General features: G+C 36.2%; 1 protein-coding gene across 2 annotated transcripts in view; it reads right to left on the bottom strand.

Moving 5' to 3' along the window:
- The window catches only part of SLC38A6 (solute carrier family 38 member 6), an 85820-nt gene that overhangs the window by 15379 nt on the left and 48010 nt on the right, over nucleotides 1-22431 (bottom strand). For both annotated transcript variants that reach the window (XM_066276025.1, XM_066276026.1), the window contains exons 6-8: nucleotides 14741-14819; nucleotides 4069-4151; nucleotides 3144-3202 (exon numbers count right to left, since the gene is read on the bottom strand). In XM_066276025.1, the coding sequence (XP_066132122.1) occupies nucleotides 3144-3202; nucleotides 4069-4151; nucleotides 14741-14819 (221 nt within the window). The remainder of the gene's footprint in view (nucleotides 1-3143; nucleotides 3203-4068; nucleotides 4152-14740; nucleotides 14820-22431) is intronic.

The raw sequence follows: 22431 nt of genomic DNA on the forward strand, positions 1-22431 counted from the left end.
TAAAATTTCTTTTTATTTTATTTTTTTAAAGATTTTACTTACTGACATTAGAGAGAGGAGAGGGAAAGAAGGGGGAAGGAGCAGGAAGCACCAACTCATAGTACTTGCGTCTCATACGTGTCTTGACCAAGTAAGCCCACTGTCTGAACCAGCAATGTCAACATTCCAGGTTGATGCTTTATCCACTGTACCACTACCAGTCAGGCAAAATTTATTTTTAAAATTTTAGATATTTTAGAGGGGGCAAAAATTTGTTATGCAAAATAAGGATGTGGGACAACAGAAGTACAGGTTTTGATTTTCTTTTTTGTAGAGTGTAATTTAATAAAATAATTGTTTCCTGGATTTTTTAATGTAATTAAATGTTATACCGATTTATAAAACACATATGACAAAACCAATTAATAAAAAATTGGCATCTTTTTAAAAAATCTGGGATAATATACATATATACATGTACCCTTTCCCTAACCATTATGTATTCAAAACCTACTAGAGATTCAAATAGATACGTATGCCAATTAAAAAGGTCATTTTAAAAAAGTGTACAGTGTCTTCATTATCCCACTGCAGACCAAATTTAAATTGTGCTCACAGGTAAAAATCTGAGCAGATGGTTTGTAAAGCATTACAATAAATGCAGATTAAGGATATTATTTCCATATGACTGTTACAGTAGAAACCTGTATCGAATTAAAGAGTATCTGAAATGACAGAAATGAATACTGTGGAAATTCTGTGCAACAGACATATCATATCAATACATTTCACCTGTGTCAAACTAATGGCTGTAAAAACAAAACTACTCCCTATGCAAAGCTTGGGGAAGAAAAAGCCTGACTAATTGGTAGTGTAGAAGATAGAACACTGGCCTGGGGCACTGACGTCCCCGGTTCAAAATCCCAAGGTTGCTGGCTTGAATGCAGCTCATCCCACTTGAGCATGGGATCATAGACATGACCCCATGGTTGCTGGCTTGAGTCCAAAGTTGCTGTCTTGAAGCTCAAGGTCGCTGGCTTGAGCAAGGGGTTGCTGGCTTGAGCAAGGGGTCGCTGGCTTGAGCAAGGGGTCACTGGCTCAGCTGGAGCCCCATTCCCTCCCCCATCAAAGCACATACGAGAAGCAGTCAACGAACAACTAAAAGTATCACAACTAGCCTGACCTGTGGTGGCGCAGTGGATAATGCATCGACCTGGAAATGCTGAGGTCGCCAGTTCGAAACCCTGGGCTTGCCTGGTCAAGGCACATATGGGAGTTGATGCTTCCAGCTCCTCCCCCCTTCTCTCTCTCTGTCTCTCTCTCTCTTCCTCTCTCTCTCCTCTCTAAAAATGAATAAAGGAAAAAAAAAAAGTATCACAACTATGAGTTGATGCTTCCCGTCTCTCTCCCTTCCTGTCTGTCTGTCTGTCTGATCTCTTTCTCTTATAGTCCATCTATCTGTCTCTGTTCCTCCCTCTAAAAAAGGAGAGCTTAGAATGCAAATCATCTGTGAGGAAAAAATTCATTGTTATCTGTACTGATTCAAATATCCATATATGTTCATTTGCATATGTAGGCCACGCCTGACCATGTAGATGCTTCTCTACATTCAAATTATCATAAAAATATTTGTTGTTTCCCTTCTCAAGGGAGGCCTAAAAAGCGCATGTTCATAGATGTTAACTAAATTTACTATGGTAATCATTTCATAATATATATAAGTCAAGTCATTGTGCTCTACATCTTAAGCTTATGCAGTGCTGTGTGCAATCATAGCTCAATAAAACTCGATGGAAATATCTAAGAGCAAGTGTATATTCAATTCACGTGTAAAGTACAAGTCAGACAATTTGAGGGAGGAGGACAATGTTGACAAATTCAACAAATGATTAAATGTAAACACTGCTTAGTATTTTTAGTTTTAAAAACGTTCATTAAAGTATAAGTGTTTCTGTACACTTAGACCAGTGACACTTCCACTTCATTAAAATAATCTGAAGTTGTTTTATCCTTATATCCCAGAAGATGAGTTTAGACTAAGTTAAATGCATCTTAGATTGTTTTGACAGCATAGAAATCTGGCTATGTAATATGATTTAAACTACTGATATATTATCTTGATTTGGGAGGGTATTTTTCTTTTATTCATTTCTTAATAATAAGGGAGAGTTTAATCAGCTTACCATTTTAAAAGTTCAATCAAGCCATTTAGATATGTATCTGTTTGACAAGTTTAAAATGTTTCATCCTACTTAAGGTTTGATAGATACTATGGAATAAACTACTATGCAAAGAGAAAAATAATTTTTTTCAAAACTTCACACTAAGATACTACCTTTTGGATGTTATATCTGTTTTAGAAGATTTAGGAGGAAATAAGTTTAAAATCTTTATATTTAATTATTTTATAAATAATAAGTTACCATCTGATACTCTTCCTGTTATAATGCAAATATGCTAATTTAATTTAAAGAAATCAAGATATTACACATGGGAAGAAAAATATTTCTTTGCAACAATATTTTTATGGGAACTTCTTTATGCTGGATAAACCAGACCAGAGAAAATTCAGACATCCCAGTTCCTACTAGATCACTAGATCACCACAGTTAAGCCCCAGAAGCTCTGGTTTCATTAATGGAAGAAAGTTGCAAAATTAAGATGTCTAGTATCAAACTATTTTACAGATTAGAACCAGCCTGATTCTCATACTGAGTAGCCCCCCCCACATACCATATTATACAGAAATAGAGTGATATATACCCTACATAAAGAATTATACCCCTATCAAAAGTTTGAACAGATTTGGTGTGCTCTCCTAATGAACCACAAGAGACACTAAACTTGAAATGCTGCTTTAGCTAACTCTCTTCAAAATAGATAAAATGAAGGAAGTAATTTTGTAAAACAAAAACATTTTGAATAACACATTGAAATAAAACGGGACACCTCCCAAAAACAAAACAGTTAAAAAGAAAGAAGAAAGAAAGAAAGAAAGAAAGAAAGAAAGAAAGAAGGAAGGAAGGAAGGAAGGAAGGAAGGAAGGAAGGAAGGAAGGAAGGAAGGAAGGAAGAAAGAAAGAAAGAAAGAAAGAAAGAAAGGCATTAAGACAATGAGTTCAATTTTAGTGAGGAGATAAGCAATACACTATATTTTAAACTTACCACAAGAGCAAAGGCCACCATAAAGAAAAATGATAAACTACTTGTGTAGCCAAGAAAGCCTGTAAAATAACAGTAAAATAAAAAGCAATTTATAAGGAAAATGATCCTAACGTACAGCTAAAGCTATACATCTTGGGCATGTTTCCTATTACAGTGCTTGGTATCTGGGGCTTAGGGCTGAGAATAACAACATTCCAACTATCTGTCACAGATCATTTACGTAGCTCTGTACAGCAGAATTGGAACTGGCTGACCACTAATGGTACACTGTAAGGAAAGGCTGCTCTTTAATGTTCTGCTGTAAAGATTTTATTTTAGTGGGGCAGACAAAATACTACTGCAAACCAAGTAATAGGTTAACTAGACAGGGCTGAAGGCTGAACACAAGTCCAAATTCCAACTTATGCACAACCACCACCCTTCTGCTAAAAATGTGGTACTGTGAAGTTTCAAAGCCCCTTAATATTATTGTCTTTCCTTTAAAGGAATAATGTTCTCTTCTATCAAGACTTACCTATTTTAGGGCCCTGGCCGATTGGCTCAGCGGTGGAGCGTCGGCCTGGCGTGCGGGGGACCCAGGTTCGATTCCCGGCCAGGGCACATAGGAGAAGCGCCCATTTGCTTCTCCACACACCCCCCCTCCTTCCTCTCTGTCTCTCTCTTCCCCTCCCGCAGCCAGGGCTCCATTGGAGCAAGGATGGCCCGGGCGCTGGGGATGGCTCCTTGGCCTCTGCCCCAGGCGCTGGAGTGGCTCTGGTCGCTGCAGAGCGATGTCCCGGAGGGGCAGAGCGTCACCCCTGGTGGGCGTGCCGGGTGGATCTCGGTCGGGCGCATGCGGGAGTCTGTCTGACTGTCTCTCCCCGTTTCCAGCTTAGAAAATTTAAAAAATAAATAAATAAATAAAATAAAAAAATAAAAGACTTACCTATTTTAGGAAGGAGGGCAAGAGGGAATACAATGACAACACAAATGATTATTAGTAGTGTTTGTCCATCAAGATACCAAGACCTATTAGAGAAAAAAAATAGTTCTATTTTAGGCACAGGGCTCCAGGGTTTGTGTTAACATACACACACCATTACAAAAAGCCCACCTCCTCTTGTTAAAATATGTTCTTTGTAAATATTTTTAAAATTGAATTTACTGGGATACAGGTTTAGGTGTGCAATTGAATAAAATATCATCTATACACTGCATTTTGATCCTAATATTCTTATTAATGAATTTACATTTAAGGAATTTATCCAAACAAAGAGATGCCATTATCTCTGTGTGATAGAATAATGGGTAGTTTTTCTTCTTTACAGGTTTCTATAGTTTCCACATTTTAAGGAAAGGGCATGAATTATCAGAAAAAAGCATTAAAATTTTCATATAAAGGCATTAGAATATTGAATTAGAAAAGGTAGGTTAAAAGTGTGATAGTCTTTTTCATTATTTAACAAAAACTGCACATACTTTTTTTAAAAAAATCAGAAGAATATACTTAAAATACAAAAAGTAGGTATTTCTATGTGGCAGCAATACAAGTGATTTTATTTTCTCCTTGCAAATATATGATTTTAGTTTTTCAATGTAAAATCCCCATGTAGACGTTTTAAAAAGTTAGAGCTAATTACCCAAGACTTTAATAGTAAAGACTTTACTTTAGTATACAGTATAAAGGACAAACAATTCATGAAAGTACACCTAGTAAATACACATGAAGAAAAATTCAATATCTGTTGCAATTAAATAAATAAATAAATAAATAAATAAATAAATACTGGGGCTGTTGAAATTAAACTAGTAAAATTATTTTAAACATAATATTTGAGGATGTAGCATAATTGGTCCTACATATGTTACTAGTGGCCTTGTCAATCAGTTACTATCTTCTGGAAAAACAATAATGTAAAGCAAGAACAATAAAAATGTAGGAATCTACTCTAAAAAATAATTTAAAAATAAAGAATTCTATGTTCATGAAGGTATAAATATAAAATTATTATTATATTAAGAGGCTGGGGGAAATTCCAACAATAGAAAATATCAATAATAGCATACATAATGGAATATTATATAGATTTAAAAAAAACAATTTAGCCTGACCAGGCGATGGTGCAGTGGATAGAGCATCGGACTGAGATGCAGAGGACCCAGATTTGAAACCCCGAGGTCGCCAGCTTGTGTGTGGGCTCATCTGGTTTGAGCACAGCTCACCAACTTGAACCCAAGGTTGCTGGCTTGAGCAAGGGGTCACTTGGTCTGCTGTAGCCCCGCCCTCATCAAGGCACGTATGAGAAAGAAATCACTGAACAACTAAGGTGCCACATTGAAGAATTGATGCTTCTTATCTCTCTCCCTTCCTGTCTGTCTGTCCCCATATGTACCTCTCTCTGTTTCTCTGTCTCTGTAACAAACAAACAAACAATTTAGTAGAATGGAAAATGCTAACAACAGAAATATAAAATATATGATTATTAGTTATTTTTTTTAAAAGCTTTCAAGGAAAATTCAAAGAAAATTGAAATACAGCAGGGGTTAGGTAAGAGATGATAGTCTGTATAATTTTTATTTGCTCTCTTTTCTAAATTTTCTGTAATAAAGCTGTCATTTTTACACTGAAACATATTCATATATATACATGCACAATAATAACAAAATAAAATTCATGTTAATATGGGAGCTGGAAACATCAAGACAAGAGAGATTAGTTTTCAGATAATTTGGTAGATGCTCTAATTCCTAGTTATCAATAATTCATCCTCTTTCTCCATCAGGTAACCAAAGCGTCCCACTGCCATGTGATGTTAATAAAATGGATAAATTCCTAGAAACATATTATACAACATGCCAATACTGAATCCTGAAGAAATAAAATATATGAACAGACCAATAATAAATAAGGCAACTGAATCAGTAATCATAAACCTCCCAAAAGAGAAAAGCCCAGGACAAGATGGTTTTACTGGTGAATTATACCAAACATTTTAAAAATTTAGGCTAATCCATTTCAAACTCTTCCAAAAAATTTGAAGGGTGGGGAACCCTTTCAATACCAATCCAGATAAGGATATCACACACACACAAAAAAGAAAATTACAGACCAATATGCCTGATAAATATAGATGCAAAAATTGTCAACTAATATTAGCAAACCAGATTCAATAGCACATTAAAAAGCTCATACAACTTGATCAAGTAGGATTTACCCCTGGGATGAAAGTGATGTTCAACATATATAAATCAATAAATGTGATACAGCACATTAATAGAATGAAAGTTAAATATCATATGATCACATCAATAGATGCAGAAAAAGCATTTGACAAAATACAACATCCTGTCATGATAAAACTCCTCAACAACTTGGGTATAGAAGATACATATCTCAACACAATAAAGGTCATATACAACAAACCCACAGCTCAGATCACACTCAACAGTGAAAGGCTGAAATCTTTTTCTCTAAGCTCAGGAACAAGACGGGGTGCCCACTCTCACCACTCTTATTCAACAGAGTACTGAAAGTCCAACTAAAGCCATCAGGCAAGATAAAGAAGTAAAAGGCATCCAAATGAGAAAGGAAAAAGTAAATAAATCTGTTTTTATTTGCAGATCATATAATCTTATATATAGAAAAACCTAAAGACTCAATCCAAAAACTATTAAAACTAATAAACAAATTTAGTAAAGTTTCAGAGCACAAAATCAACATAGAGAAATCAGTTGTGTTTCTTTATATTAACAATGAAATATCTGAAAAAGAAATAAAGAAAATAATCCCACTTACAACAGCATCAAGAACACCTTGACAAGGGAGCCAAGAATACTCAAAGGGGAAAGAAGCCTCTTCAGTAAATGGTGCTGGGAAAATTAGTTAGCCACATACAGAAAGATGAAATCGTACTCCTATCTCACCCACTCACGAAAATAATCTCCAAAATGGATTTATGACTTAAGTGCAAGAGCTGAAACCATAAGACTTCTAGAAGAAAATATAAGGGAAAAATTCCTTGATGTGGGTCTTGGCAATCGTATCACCAAAAGCATAAGCAACAAAAGCAAAAATAAGTGGGACTACGTCAAACTAAAAACCTTCTGTACAGCAAAAGAAACAACAACAAAAAAGAGGCAATCTACAGAATGGGAGAAAATACTTGCAAACCATATAACTGATAAGGATTTAATAGCCAAAATATATAAAGAACCCATACAACTCAATAGCAAAAAAATTAAAAATCTGTTTTAAAAAATGGGAAGAGAAAATAATGATTTTCCAAAGTAAACACACCAATGGCCAATGGGTACATGAAAGGATGCTCATCATTAGGGAAATGCAAATCAAAACCACACTGGGATAACATTTTCAACCTGTTAGAATGAGAATCATCAAAAAGACAAGATATAAATGTGGAAAAGAGACCCGTGTGTAGTATTGTTGGGAATGTAAATTGGTTCAGCCATTGTGGAAAATAGTATAAAGGTTCCTCAAAAAACTAAAAATTGAACTACCATATGACCCAGCAATCCCACTTCTGGGCATATGTCCAAAGGAAATGAAAATAGGATCCTGAAGAGATATCTGCACTCCCTTGTTTATTACAGCATTACTCACAGTAGCCACACTATGGAAACAACCAAAGGGTCTGTCAATGGTGAGTGTATAAAGAAAATGTGATGTTGAAAATGAAATGTTATTCAGTCAGGAGAAAGAAGGAAATCCTGTCACTTGTAACAACATGGATAGACCTTGAGGATATTATACCGAGAGAGATAAAACAGACAGAAAAAAAGAAATATTACATATCATTTATATATTAAATCTAAAACATCCTAACTAGTGGAAACAGAGAAGAATGGTGGATACTAGAGGCTGGAGGTTAGGGAAACTGAGATGATGCTGGTCTAAAAAATACAAACTTGCAGTTAGAGGATGAATAAGTTCTGAGGATCTAATACACAACATTGTGATTACATGTACTTAACAGTACTACATTATATACTTTAAAGTTGCTAAGACTCTTAAAGTTCTCACTACAAAAAAGAATGATAACTATGTAACATGATGGAGGTGTTAGATAACAACACTGTGGTAATCATAGTGCAGTATGTAAGTGTATCAAGTCAACACATTGTACACTTTAAACTTACACAATGTCAATATGTCAATTATATCTCAATTAAGAAAGAACGAATGAAAGAAAGAAAAAAAGAAGGAAAAATTATTTTTTAAAAGGTTTTCTTCTGCATGGTTTTGACCCCTGGCTTCTAACATGGACTCTATGGTTCATTCATTGTATTTATTTACTCCCTGGTGTATGATGAAGTCCCTCTCTAATGTATTTTTTATTATTATCATTATTTTTTTCTTTTTCATTGAATTTATTCAATGTCACACAGTGGGTGACACTGGTCAACAAAATTATATGGGTTTCAGATGCGCAATTCTATAACACATCCATACATTGTACTGTGTGTTCACCCCTAAGTCAAGTCTCCAGTCCATCACCATTTATCTCTCCTTTACCCTCCTCTACCTCTCCGACGTCCGCACTCTTCCGCTCTCTAATAGGTACTATTAGGTGCTGACAACTTCCCCTTTAACAGAACAAGAGAAGGAGTAACAGCAGAAATAGCACCATGATCACAACTTTCCCCTCTCCACCCTAATTCATGTCTTCAGAAAATGCATGTGCCAGTACAGAGGTGTGTTGTACAACTGGGCACCTGAAACCTGCGTACTTATGTTTAACCAGTGTCACCCCAATAAATTCAGTTTTAAAAAAAGATAATGTATGTGCCAGAAACTAAAATCTATGTACAAGTATTCCTAGATGTAATGGAGTTGAAGCTGTGCTCTCTGCATTTCCACATGCCCCTCAGATCCTGGTATGCAGGAGGTCCTAAGAGAGAACACTTACTAACAATCCAAACTGATACTTGGCATGTTCATCTTCTAGACAGTCTTAAATAGGTATGTATCAGAATGGGAACTTCAAAATACCCCTTACTGAGGAACACCTGGCAACTAAACATAGTAAGCTGGCAAAAAGCCCAGGCTCTATGCCTGAAATCTGCTTCCTCTGGGACTCAGTCTCAAGCCCAGACAGTTGCAGCGCCAGGAGAAGGAAGGCCCAGAGGAGCACCAAAGCAGATTCCGTCTGTTCGTTCTGCTGGCCCTGCTGTCATGAAGGTAGACTTGTGAAGGGAGCGCAATAATCCTCAGGGCCAGACTCTTTTCTCTTGTGTAAGAATAAAGAAACGCTTTTGAAATCCTGAACTTTATAACTTATTATATTATACTTTATACTTATATTAGAAAGCATCTTAGTATTTTATACTATTTCAAAACACAATTTCAGTCCTGTTCCTAGAAGCCACGGGACTGCCTGAAGCACGGAGCTCTGGGTCCAAAGATAACTTCAGCTCCTCCCAGCAGTAACTCAGAACCAGGGTCATGGCAATCACCTGGTTCAACTTCATGTCACGTGTCAGCAGAATCAGCAAAAAAAAAAAAAAAAAAAAAAAAAAGATGATGGCTCTGGCCAGTTGGCTCAGTGGTAGAGCGTCGGCCTGGCGTGCAGGAGTCCCGGGTTCAATTCCCGGTCAGGGCACACAGGAGACGCGCCCATCTGCTTCTCCACCCCTCCCCCTCTCCTTCCTCTCTGTCTCTCTCTTCCCCTCCCGCAGCCAAGGCTCCACTGGAAAAAAGATCGCCCGGGCGCTGGGGATGGCTCCTTGGCCTCTGCCCCAGGCGCTAGAGTGGCTCTGGTCGCAACAGAGCGGCACCCCAGAGGGGCAGAGCATCGCCCCCTGGTGGGCATGCCGGATGGATCCCGGTCAGGCGCATGCGGGAGTCTGTCTGCCTGCCTCCCCATTTCCAGCTTCGGAAAAATGGAAAAAAAAAAAAAAAAAAAAAAAAAAAAAAAGAAAAAAGATGATGACCTTAGTGATAGAAGCAAATTGGCGCAGTGGGATAAAGCGTCGACCGGAACACTGAGGTCGCCAGTTCGAAACCTTGGGCTTGCCTGGTCAAGGCACATATGGGAGTTGATGCTTCTTGCTCTTCCCTCTTCTCTCTGTCTCTCTCTCTCTCTCTTTCACTCCTCTCTCTCTAAAAATCAATAAATAAAATATTTAAAAAAAAGAAAAAAGAAAAAAGAAATACTCTCCACTCTTGAACACTCTGAGTTTACAGCATTTTCCAGATGCTGCCTCCTTTCTCTCAAGATTGTGTTTTTTGTTTTTTCTTACCCTACACTTTACTAGGTTGACTTTAAATTCCTAATATATATTTAAAAAAAAACTTTATTCAAAATATTTCATTTCATCCTTTCTCCCTTCTTGGCTACTGGTTATTATGAATCATTTCTTATCCTTATTAAGTTATATTAATAATAAAGGCACAGTAGTGCACACAGTACAGGTACTTTTCACATGCATGTCATGAAATGTGTTTGGCAATGGGCATTTCCAAAGCACAGAAGTGATTAAACTTATAAAACACAAAGCAGTAAAAAAGAAATCTCAAAAAGTACATATTAAGTACATAACTTTTATAAACCAAGAGTTTAGAAGAATATACTAATCTTAATTTTTTTCCTAAGGGGGGGAAGAAAGAATTATCTAACAGAACCCCTGTTTTCCTACTGTGATATAAACATATATTCTCTGTAAGCTAATAGAATTAGAGTAAAAAGTTTTATACTTCCTAGAAAACTTGTTTGATCTGTGGATTTAATCTTATATGATAAAAATGTTCCAAGTATGAAATATAGAGTATAAATCCTAAGTTGTATTTCAAATGCTTGGCATGTAGACATTTTTTCCCCATATTTTAATGAAAACCAGATTTATTTATAAGTTGCTTTAATTTCATTCTTGAATGGAATGGAACAAGACTATCATATGTTCTGAATTAGGATCTTACTCACATCCCATATCAATTTTGTAACTCAAATGCAGGACAACTTAATTGTGTCAATCATATTCCCCTGACAAGATCTTTAAATGTTAACAGAGAGCTTCCAAATTTTAACAGCCATAGATTTTTAAAATATAAGTTACTCTATAAAAACTATAGATGTCTCATAAAAGTGTGGTAGAAGTATTATAGCTTCTGACTTCTGATAGTAATCTTTGAAATTAGAATATTATGAACATAAAGTTTCTTTTTAATACCTTTGTAAAGGTTTATGTTTCACAAAGGTACATCAAATCTCACAGCTAACCTAGAAAATAAGCACAACTAAAAGATCCTAACTGCAAGTCACTAAATATCCAACTCTAAAATAAAAGCACATTGATATCATATTCATCTAATAAAACAAATATTGCTATGTAACTCTACCCAGAAATAAACTGCCCTAGAGAGTTAAGTAAATTACCATAACATTTGTTTCTTAATTAGTTTACAGCATTAAGTTTTAAAGACTGATGAATGATTTATTTGCATTCTAACCAATATAATTAGTAACTTACTAGTTTTTTTCAAAACTCTGAAATCCAAAATGAGTCAATATATATTAGATTATGAGGGGAGGGGCTCTAGTGGGCTGGGTGAAAAAGATGAAGAGATTAAGCACAGAAAAATAAAATTCCTAGATAACAGAGAACAGCGCGGTGATTATGGGGGGAGGAGTGGGTGGGGAGCAGAGGCAGAAGAGGGTACGGGGGAGGGGGGGTAAATGGAGATGGAGGGAGACCTGATTTGTGGTGGTGACCACACAGTGGTAAACATGATGTGTTACAGAATGATACACTTGAAACCTATATGATTTTATTAACCAGTGTCACCTCAATAGATCCAATTAAAAAAAACACAAGGCAGTGAAAAGTGTGCAATTTTAAAATACTGTGAAAGAGATGATGCAAATTGGCCTGTGTTTGGAAGTATATAATTTTAAAAATCCACATGTGACGTTAAAATAACATTGTTATCAATTTTCTACTAACGTAAGTGAGATGGAAGTTAATTTTTATATTTTTAAGCAAGCCAAAAAAAAAAAAAAGTAAATGGCAATTGATTGAAAATAAAATTATGGTAAAAGTATCACTTTTAGAGAAAGAAAAAGTTTTAATAACAGTTCTGCCACATACTACCTTAATTATTTCTAAAATTTTATACGTATTTTTATCCCTCCCCTTTCCACAAGCACATTTGACAATAAAAAAATATAAATAGAAGTGACCAGATTCAGGACCAAAAAAAGGAAAAACACATACATGTGACAACTATTAGGATTAACATAGTTTATGCAAAACATTCAGATTTGAGTCTGATTTTCCTGGCAAGTAGAGCAAATAAGAAAAAAAAAATCTTTAATAGAGTTATTATTGGAATTTCTTTTCTTTATTGAGGGATAATTGACATACAACATTATGGAATTTCTTAATTCTGCACATTTACACTACACTATCAGCTTACCAAAGCACGTGTATATATATTTTATTTGTTCACCCTAGCAACTTTGTTAAAAAGGCAATACTGACACCCCCATTAAGGCAGGTGAAGAAACCTAAGGCTCAAAATTAAGTTCTACAAAGAAAAGAAGTTAAACTAATTTCCTAAGGTTACTGAATATGAAATGGATAAGGACACACAACTCCTTACTCTTAGTTTAATGTTTTTTATTTTACCTCATATCGCCTTGAGTTCTTAGCTCTGAATTATAAAAAAACTTCATCACATAGAACTTTTTGAGTAATAGCAGTTGTCTACAATATCTTTGCTGCAAGCAAAATACATTATTTTCCCGTAGCTATTTCTTATAGGAATTATTTATCAAACTAAGAGCATAAAAATTAAAATTAACTATATAAAGCTGCAGATAAAATAAAGTACTTATGACCACCAAATGTGATAATGATTGTGGAAACCTTGTGAACTATAAAGTACTGTATAAAGGTTCTTCTGATAATGAAAAATCATTAAGTACTATTACCTACATTTTTATTTTTTAATATTTATTGATTTTAGCAAGAGAGGCAGGGAGAGGGAGGAAAAGAGTAAGAGAGAGTAAGAGAGAGAGGAACATCGATCTGTTCTTGTATGTGCCCTGACCAGGGACTGAACTGGCAACCTAAGTGCTTCAGGACGATGCTCTACCAACTGAGCCATCCGGCCAGGGCCCTACCTAACATTCTTCAACTACATGTTCTGAATGGTTCTTAGTTAGATTTAAAGTCTATACTATTTTTTATTAAGTAATGTCACTCCAATAAATTCAATGAAAAAATAAAGTATACTATACTTTCCTTATAAATATGATATGTATTTGCAGTTAACTAAGTAGAACTCTTTCATGAAAGTCAAGTTGTAAAAGCTAAAAACTAAATTTTGAAAACTTGCCCTTTAATCCAGAACAAGTTCAAATATTGGAGCAAAACAACAAAATATTTAATTCTAAAAGTCTGACAGGTTTTTGTCTTGTAGTTTAGAAATTATGTGAAATAACCTGATGACAAAAGAAATCAGTCTGTCTTTTCAAGTTTATTTTTCTCAAAATTTCTTGTTCTACGTAGTGAAAGGAAAAGTATAATTAATTGTTTTTCCCTATTAAAAGAAATGAGTCAGTAGTTTTTAGAAGAGAAAAGACTCATGAACGGACACAACGACAGGGTGGTAACTGTCCCAGGGTGCTGGGCAGGTGGTGGAGGGTCAGAGGGGGATGCAGGCGATGGAAGGAGACCTGACTTGGGGTGGGGAACACACAGTGCAATGTACAGGTGATGCTTTGTGGGGCTGTGCACCTGACGCCTGTATAATTTTTTTTTCTCGTATTTTTCTGAAGCTGGAAATGGGGAGAGACAGTCAGACAGACTCCCGCATGTGCCCGACTGGGATCCACCCCACACCCCACCAGGGGCGACGCTCTGCCCCTCCGGGAGCGTCACTCTGCCGCGACCAGAGCCACTCTAGTGCCTGGGCAGAGGCCAAGGAGCCATCCCCAGGGCCCGGGCCATCTTTGCTCTAACGGAGCCTTGGCTGTGGGAGGGGAAGAGAGAGACAGAGAGGAAGGAGAGGGGGAGGGGTGGAGAAGCAGATGGGCGCCTCTCCTGTGTGCCCTGGCTGGGAATCGAACCTGGGACTCCCGCACACCAGGCCGATGCTCTACCAGTGAGTCAACCGGCCAGGGCCTTTGATTTTTTTATTTAAATTATGCTTTCTTATAGAAATCTCACACAAATATGGCTGTAACTTGATCAATGTAGTTCACCTTTATCACTAGGGTTGCCTGAAAAGTGACAGCAGTGTTATCCGCTCCATCCTTTGTTGACCTTAGTTATTAGTACTTTCAGCCTTCCCCCATTCCCCACCCCAATCTCACATATCTCTAGAAATTTCTACTTTACTCTTCTCCAAGATCTAGCTCATACCTGTCCTGCAAGACTGCAAGGATTACACCTGGCATTTCAGAGAGTTCATAGCACAGTGCTTTGTACATAATGGATCAACAAACATCTACTCTTTTCTTCATTGCTACTCTGCCCCTGCCTAATGTGTAAGTGCTTTGAGGGCAGGGATTTTGCTTGTTTTACTGACCATTAGCTTAGTAAATACTTATTGAATTAATAAGTAAATGGATACAATGTGAAATATTTTTTCTTACCCATTATAGTCTCCAGACAAAAATTCTGAAATAACAGTAGGAAGCTCAGTTTTAATAATTAAAAGATAAGATGACATAGCTGCAAAAAGAATAAAAAGAATTTCCATTAGAATTCTATAACTTTTAACCATTTAAAGAATAATTTATCCAGAAGAACTGATATCCATTAGGACTATGACAATACATGGAAGAGTAGTAATACTGCACTGTCTTCAAAGATGTGTGTGTGTGTGTGTGTGTGTGTGTGTGTGTGTGAGAGAGAGAGAGAGAGAGAACCAGGAATGGAGATAAGTAGCTCATTAAGTATCCTTTGTTTACATTTCAAGTCCAAGGCAAATCATCATTCTGGGAAGAGAAACGGTCTTGATTATAGGCCATGTATAACAGAATTTTGGTTGAAGTTTTATAAAACTTCTTATATGTTATGTCACCCCCGTCTAAGGCATTAGGGTTAGTTCAGCAATAACTGATAGAGAAGCAAGAGTATAATATGGCCAATACCTTAGATAATTTGTTCTTTCTTACTAGAGAGAGATCTCCCCTTAGAAGTCTCACTCTCTCTCTTGCCCTTTCTCTGCTCCCCTACACACACACACACACACACTCTCTCTCTCTCTCTCTCTCTCTCTCTCTCTCTCTCTCACTGACATCCACACACATTATGGACATGTTATAAGAAAACAAAAACAAATGCCAATGAGTTACATTTTCAATGGAAATCATTAAGCATATGAAAAGGACAAAACTTAGAACTTTTATTCTATTTTATTAACAGGGCTCATCTGTATTATGTAATCAAAACTTGAATCTAGCATTATTTCTCACCTTTTATCCAACAGGATCTAAGAAAAAAGTAGCTTTCAAAGCACTGCAATAATGATCTTATTTCTGATATAACTATTTTTTAAAAAGGGCCAAAAAAACAAATCCTATAAACTGCCTATCACATACTAGGAAATGTTTCACTATAATTACAGAATACATAACTCATTTATATGTAAATACTTGAGTTTAAGCTTAAATGCTTAATTATATAAAAACCCAGAGGATTTGGAGTCAGAACTTCAACTTAACAGAGTAATAATCTCTCTTTCCCCCAGAGATTAAGTACATATTGAAAAAGAGCCAATAAGAATACGTCCATGAAGAATAAAGAGTATACTCTGCATGCACGTTAATTTTACTACTTATATACTATATATTTCAGGAAACACTTCACTTTCCCCTTGGACCTACAAAAACTAAGAACACAAATGAATGCCAAGTATGAATGACAAAAATCTAGGGGGAAATTGGTTAAAAGGTTCAAATAGTTTAAGAGGAAGAATGTGTGTTTCTCAATCAACATATTTACAAGTAGCTGAACTTCCACACAATTATTACAGGGCTATGTGACCACTTAACCCTGCAGAAAAAAAGGGTATATACTAGTTTGTATATAAATTTATATGAAAATAGACGATACTTACACACACAAACATACACTCTCAATCTCTTTAGTAAAATAACAAGTACCTATGGCAAAGTAAAATTTAGAACAGTTAAGTAAATAACCACCTCTTCATAGTGAAACAGTACATACTGTATACACAATTTCCAGTTTGTGCCAGCTTGTTTTTTTCCAGCAGAAGCACAGCTGTTGAAGTATAGCTTTTTCCTAAGCAGAAGTACAGTATGTTTCTTCAAACTCTTTTACTTATGGGATATTACAACTGATTGTATGTGTGAAAATGTGTTCTATATTGTTTATACTCTCATAAGGAAAAATGCTATCACTTTGACACAGAAGGAAGGTTTCATTTCTTCCACTCAAGGATTTGATGTCTCTGTTTATAATATATACTTTATCTGTTCCAAACAATCATATACATATGGTGTGATGATGAAAATCATAAACTGAATTTTCTGAAACTGGCTTAGAGCTACTTACATATATCTTGCCAGAAAAAAAAAAAAAGATGAAAATAAGGAATACAGACTTCCTACACAATGTACTTTATTATCTGCCCATCAGTCTTTCTTGCTTGGATTAATCCAACACCACATGTATTTCTAAAGTTTCAGACATTCATCTCTTTCAGTAATTTTCTATTATTTCTTTTAGATCTTTAGTTGTGAAAAGCTTCAATGAATATGAGATCATATTTCTTTCTAATATACAATCTGTCATTCTTCCCAGAATTTCTATTAGCCCCTGGCTAATCATTTGATCACTTTTATCCTCTGTCGTAGCCTTAACTCTGGTTTTCAAATGGATAAGTGTCCTATTTCATCAGATTCCAGTCTAGAGAATCATGTATATTTCAAGAAATGTGAACTCACCAAACACATGCCTCTCTCTCAAAAAAAGATCTCAGAATACAAGATATAAATATAATAAAACAGGCAGAATACTGCTTCTTTCTTAGAGAATGGCGGTGCTTGTTTTAAGAGCTAAAGAACCACAAAACTCATGATGGGGGAAAAACTCTACTGCCTAGGTAAGTAGAACAAAGAAAGACACTATCTTCTTCACTGTTTAAATTATTATTTCTACTATTATTATTAATAGCAAGAGACAGATAGATAGGGACAGACAGGAAGGGAGAGAGATGAGAAGGATCAACTCATAGTTGTAGCACCTTAGTTATTCATTGATTGCTTTAAATTCTTTTTTCTTAACTGCAAGTAAACTTTCATGCAAGGATTAGCACTTTAACATGTTATATGTAATACAGAAAGGAAAGAAAAATATACAGTAAGTTAGAAATGCATCTTAATTAGATTTACATGAAAAGAATAATCAGCTCAATAAAATAAACTGGAAAAGTTTTAAAGATATAATATCGGTAAGAAAGCTCATATATCCATTATTTTTAAATAGATCAAATAGCTAGCTGTCATATCTTTTGTCTCACGGCATAAGGAAGTGTTTAAAGACATCTTGGAGACAGGTCATAAGCAAGAATTTGTCAATGATTTTTGCTGACATCAATCGGCACATAGCACAGACTCCTAATACAAGACACACCATACTGTACTCTAAATTAATAGCTGTAACAGGGTCATCCATAAGATCCAGGGCTCTAGTTAAGTGGGTCTGCCTACACACCACCAACGCCAGAATTAGTGCTGGAAGACATACCTTGATGACAGGTATTCAAGCATTACAAATCATTTTGTTTCACCACACTAACTAAATAGGTATTCTTTTCTCCTTCATTTTAAACATAATAGAACTCATTTAATAAAAACTGCCTTGGGAAGAAAATTTTTAAAAATCTGTGAACCTAATCAAAACACAGAAGTTGAAAGTATTCTTCAAAAACCATGTGGGAAAAGCAACTCTTATATTAAGAAATGACTAAAACAGGGTAAAATTGGATTAGGCAATAGCAAGTGATAGGTATTCATATTGGCTGTCTAATCATAAAGAGAAACACATGAGCTGGCAGCATGGAGGTTGAGGGGAGAGATGTCAGAAACAGAGGGCAAAGGGCTCAGCAGGAGAAGGCTGAGAACAGCACACATGGCCGGGTCTGGGTGCCTAGAATATGCTTGACAGTATTCTAAGTGGCCTGTAAGTTATATCCTCCTTTAACCTTCACCACAAACCTGTGAGGTAGATATTATTTATTTCACAGATGAAGACATGGAAACACAAAGGAGTCACTTGCTCAAGCGAGCCATGTGGAAACAGCCAGTCTGGCTTGAGAAATCTGCACTGTTAACTACTGTGCTCCGGGGAAGTGCAGGCGCCCTGGGAAGGAATCGCCACAGCTAAGGGAGAGAGAGGAAGGGCATAGGAAGGACCACCCCCCAGGGATGGTTCCTTTTTCTTTTGTCATCAGCATTTAAACAACGAATTGCTTCTGAATGTTCAGTTTATCATTTGCGTTCAAATAAATTATTTACACAACAAATAAAATCAGGGAGACACTTTAAAAACACTTCTAATGATCACTTCCTTTGAAATGTATTTTCAGCATAATTCATTTCATGACAGTAAGGTGGTTTGATGAAGAGATTAGTCTGAGATCCTCCAGACAAGCTAAGGAGTTTCATGATGGGGTTCTACCTGCCAGGACACTGGTAGGACTCCACCATTACGATTCTATTCATCAACAACTATTATTGTTGTTAAGAAAAGAAAGTTTCCAATTCACACATATTTGAGATATTAACAATACACTAAAATCTAAAAAAAAAGAAAAGAAAAATTACAACAAAAACCAGTCATTCTTCTTCCTATAATACCTGTAGTTTTATGGACTATTTTTCCCAGTACTCTTTTAATTAAAAAGAAATTCTTCCCCTGGCCAGTTGGCTCAGCAGTAGAGTGTCGGCCGGGTGTGTGGAAGTCCCAGGTTCGATTCCCAGCCAGGGCACACAGGAGAAGCGCCCAACTGCTTCTCCATCCTTCCCACTCTCCTTTCTTTCTCTCTCTCTCTTCCCCTCCTGCAGCCAAGGCTCCACTGGAGCAAAGTTGGCCCAGGCGCTGAGGATGGCTCCATGGCCTCCATGTCAGGCGCTAGAATGGCTCCAGTTGCAATGGAGCAATGGCCCAGATGGGCAGCGCATTGCCCCCTGTTGGGCATGCTTGGTGAATCCCAGTTGGGTGCATGAGGGAGTCTGTTTGTCTGCGTCCCCGCTTCTCACTTCAGAAAAATACAAAAAAAAAAAAAAATTTCTCTCTCTCTCTCACACACACACACACACAATCTCAATTGGAGTTTGGGCCTAAGAAATCATTAGTTTACAAAAATAATTATCCTTTTTGTTAAACACTTAAAATACATATATGAAGATTACATATAGCTATTCTAAAAACAGAATTAGGTTTTCAGCACTTGGAGGAAGTTCAGCAACTTCTTAAAGGATTAGTCAGCCAGCCCTAAACAGAAGTACTATAGGAGGAAATAATAACTTTGCCTTTCCATCTAAGAAAGGTTCAATTTTACTGCAAACATGTTCTTAGTCATGGATAGGAACTATTTTATTATATTCAACATGTCTTATTAACCTGATATTCCTACTAAATGTTCAGATACCACTGACAGTCTATCCCCACTCAGTACACAAACACAGTGTTTCTCTTTTTCAAAAGGACTTAAAATGACCTGTAAACAATGTCATTTCCCTAATTTGTGCACAAATAAAAATGAAAATATATGGAGGAACTTTTCCCCTATAACTCTAGAAAATAAATATCTTTATCATTATCAGAATCCTAAATTTGAATTTAAAAAATGACCAGAATATTTACCATTCTGAAGCTCCTCTAAATACAAATTATTACTGAGAAATGCATTACTTTCTAAATCATTTTAAAATGATGTGCTACCAGTAGATATTGCCAAAGGAAGTACTTGTGAAAAAGACGCCTTCCAAATTTCCCTTCTCTTCCTAAGGCAGTGCTTTCTAGAATTTCTGGACAATATTGTTCAAGCTCAATAAAGCTGTAGTTTGACTATAGATGATCTTACCAGCAGATGGCATTGTAACAGCACACCCAATCCTGGTTTCCCAGGAGACAATACAAACCAGTGTTTCTAAAAGACTTCACTAACCTACCAAAATGAAAAAAAAAAAAAAAAAAAGACAAAATAGATTCTCAATGATCTCATATTAAATCATAAATTTGAAAAATACTTAAATTTGAAATGTTTTTAGTTTTCAACTGAAAATGACCTTATTCGTACCTTTCTGTTTATGAATGAGATTTAGTAACTATGCTGCCTGAATGCATAAAGGAACTGCTGAGTTTCTCTAAAAACTCCGATTCCCCAACTGTGGTGTTAACTGAGGCTGCCCGAGGAGGCTAGTGGGATCCGCGCCAGACTAGAAAGGCTGGGTCATTCTAGTATTTCAGAGGTTTCAGTAAGACTACTACTGTTTATTTTCCTTTCGCAATATGGAGCAGAATTCAACGTTTAATCTCCTTTAAAGGTTTGGGGCTTTCAAGAACTAAGGAAAGAACATGCTATCCATAGCGGTCGTTCATATTTTTAAGAGCAAAATAAGGATTTAAAATACTCCCAGGAGCCACTCACCTTTCCACCTTTTGAGTTGGGCAATATATGAAACCAGAAATAACACCAATTAGCTTCACTTTTATCACGTCCTTGTAAGAGTTAATAGTTCGTAAGACTTTCTCTAGCTTGACTAAAGATGATTTGAGGTTTACTATTTGATTTCCAGGGATATTTTAGCCTACTGGGTGGTCTATCTCAGGAGTTCAAATGAATTGAAACCACGTGAGTACTTACCTTGATTTTTAAAAGATTTTCATAATGCCAACACAGAGGAACTATGTGGAAATTACCTATACTTATTTACTATTACAATTCTTAATCCTTATACTAGCAGTACACTCAATTCAAACTCTAGGCCAGAGTTCTCTTGCCTGTAACAGCATTAAGTATTAAAACTTCCAGACATCTCTTTTCTGACTGGGTCCCGGCAGCAATGACTCTCAGCAAACGCCACTCCAGCTCCCGAGGGAAAGGGCAATTGGGGGCTAACTCGGGCTCCGGCCTACTTCATGCCCCTAATTCATTAGTTTTGGGAAAAGATCAGGACTTGCTTTTCAGTGGAATTTTACTATATCCTCTCCATTTTCTAAAGGCAAAGATTCCCATAACCTTAGAATAAAAGTACTAAATTTAGTGAGTCACATTTTTTTTTCTATCAGAAAGTATAGAGCAGGGGTCCCCAAACTTTTTACACAGGGGGCCAGTTCACTGTGCCTCAGACTGTTGGAGGGCCGGACTATAAAAAAAACTATGAACAAATCCCTATGCACACTGCACATATCTTATTTTAAAGTAAAAAAACAAAATGGGGACAAATACAATATTTAAAATAAAGAACAAGTAAATTTAAATCAACAAACTGACCAGTATTTCGATGGGAACTATGGGCCTGCTTTTGGCTAATGAGATGGTCAATGTGCTCCTCTCACTAACCACCAATGAAAGAGGTGCCCCTTCTGGAAGTGCGACAGGGGACGGATAAAAGGCCTCTGGGGGCCACATGCAGCCTGCAGGCCGTACTATGGGGACCCCTGGTTTAGAGATTATTCAAAGACAGATTTTTCCTAATCAATTTGTAAAAACACATTATTGCCCAGTGCCTGATTGATCTTGGGAAAAGAAGATTTTCTATGAGGTTCTGACAGTAGGTTCCTTTCTAAAGTAACTATATGTTCACTTATATATTCTGTGGTCTTTTTTCAATTGATTAACTTTCTTTTCCCACTAAAAGAGCACCACACCAGGTCAATGGCTTTTCCTCCTCTCCCTCCATCTCTTATTCCTTCCTTTCTTCCTATAATAAATATTACCTACCAATTGCTTTCTACATGCTGAATACTAAGGACATAAATGAATGAGCGAGTTACTTAGATTTACGGAATATAGAGATTTAGGGAATAAACTATGTCTTCACTTAAAGATCCACATAACAATTATTGAATTCATGATCATTTTGCTTTTAAAGGTCTTTCTGTTCCATTTTTCTCTCAGATGTTTCAGGGGCATAGAATCCCAAGAAAACTGAAAAATGTTTAATTGTTAAGGAACAAAAGAGTCAGGAAGTATTAATCTAAGACATAAATATCTAACCTGAAAACAGTCGATTTCAAAATACCTCATTTTCTATTTTACCCAAGATCTAACTCTTCCCAATATCTTCAACCATTTAATGTTTAT

This window comes from Saccopteryx bilineata, chromosome 4 (genome assembly GCF_036850765.1).
Source record: "Saccopteryx bilineata isolate mSacBil1 chromosome 4, mSacBil1_pri_phased_curated, whole genome shotgun sequence".
Lineage (NCBI taxonomy): Eukaryota > Metazoa > Chordata > Mammalia > Chiroptera > Emballonuridae > Saccopteryx > Saccopteryx bilineata.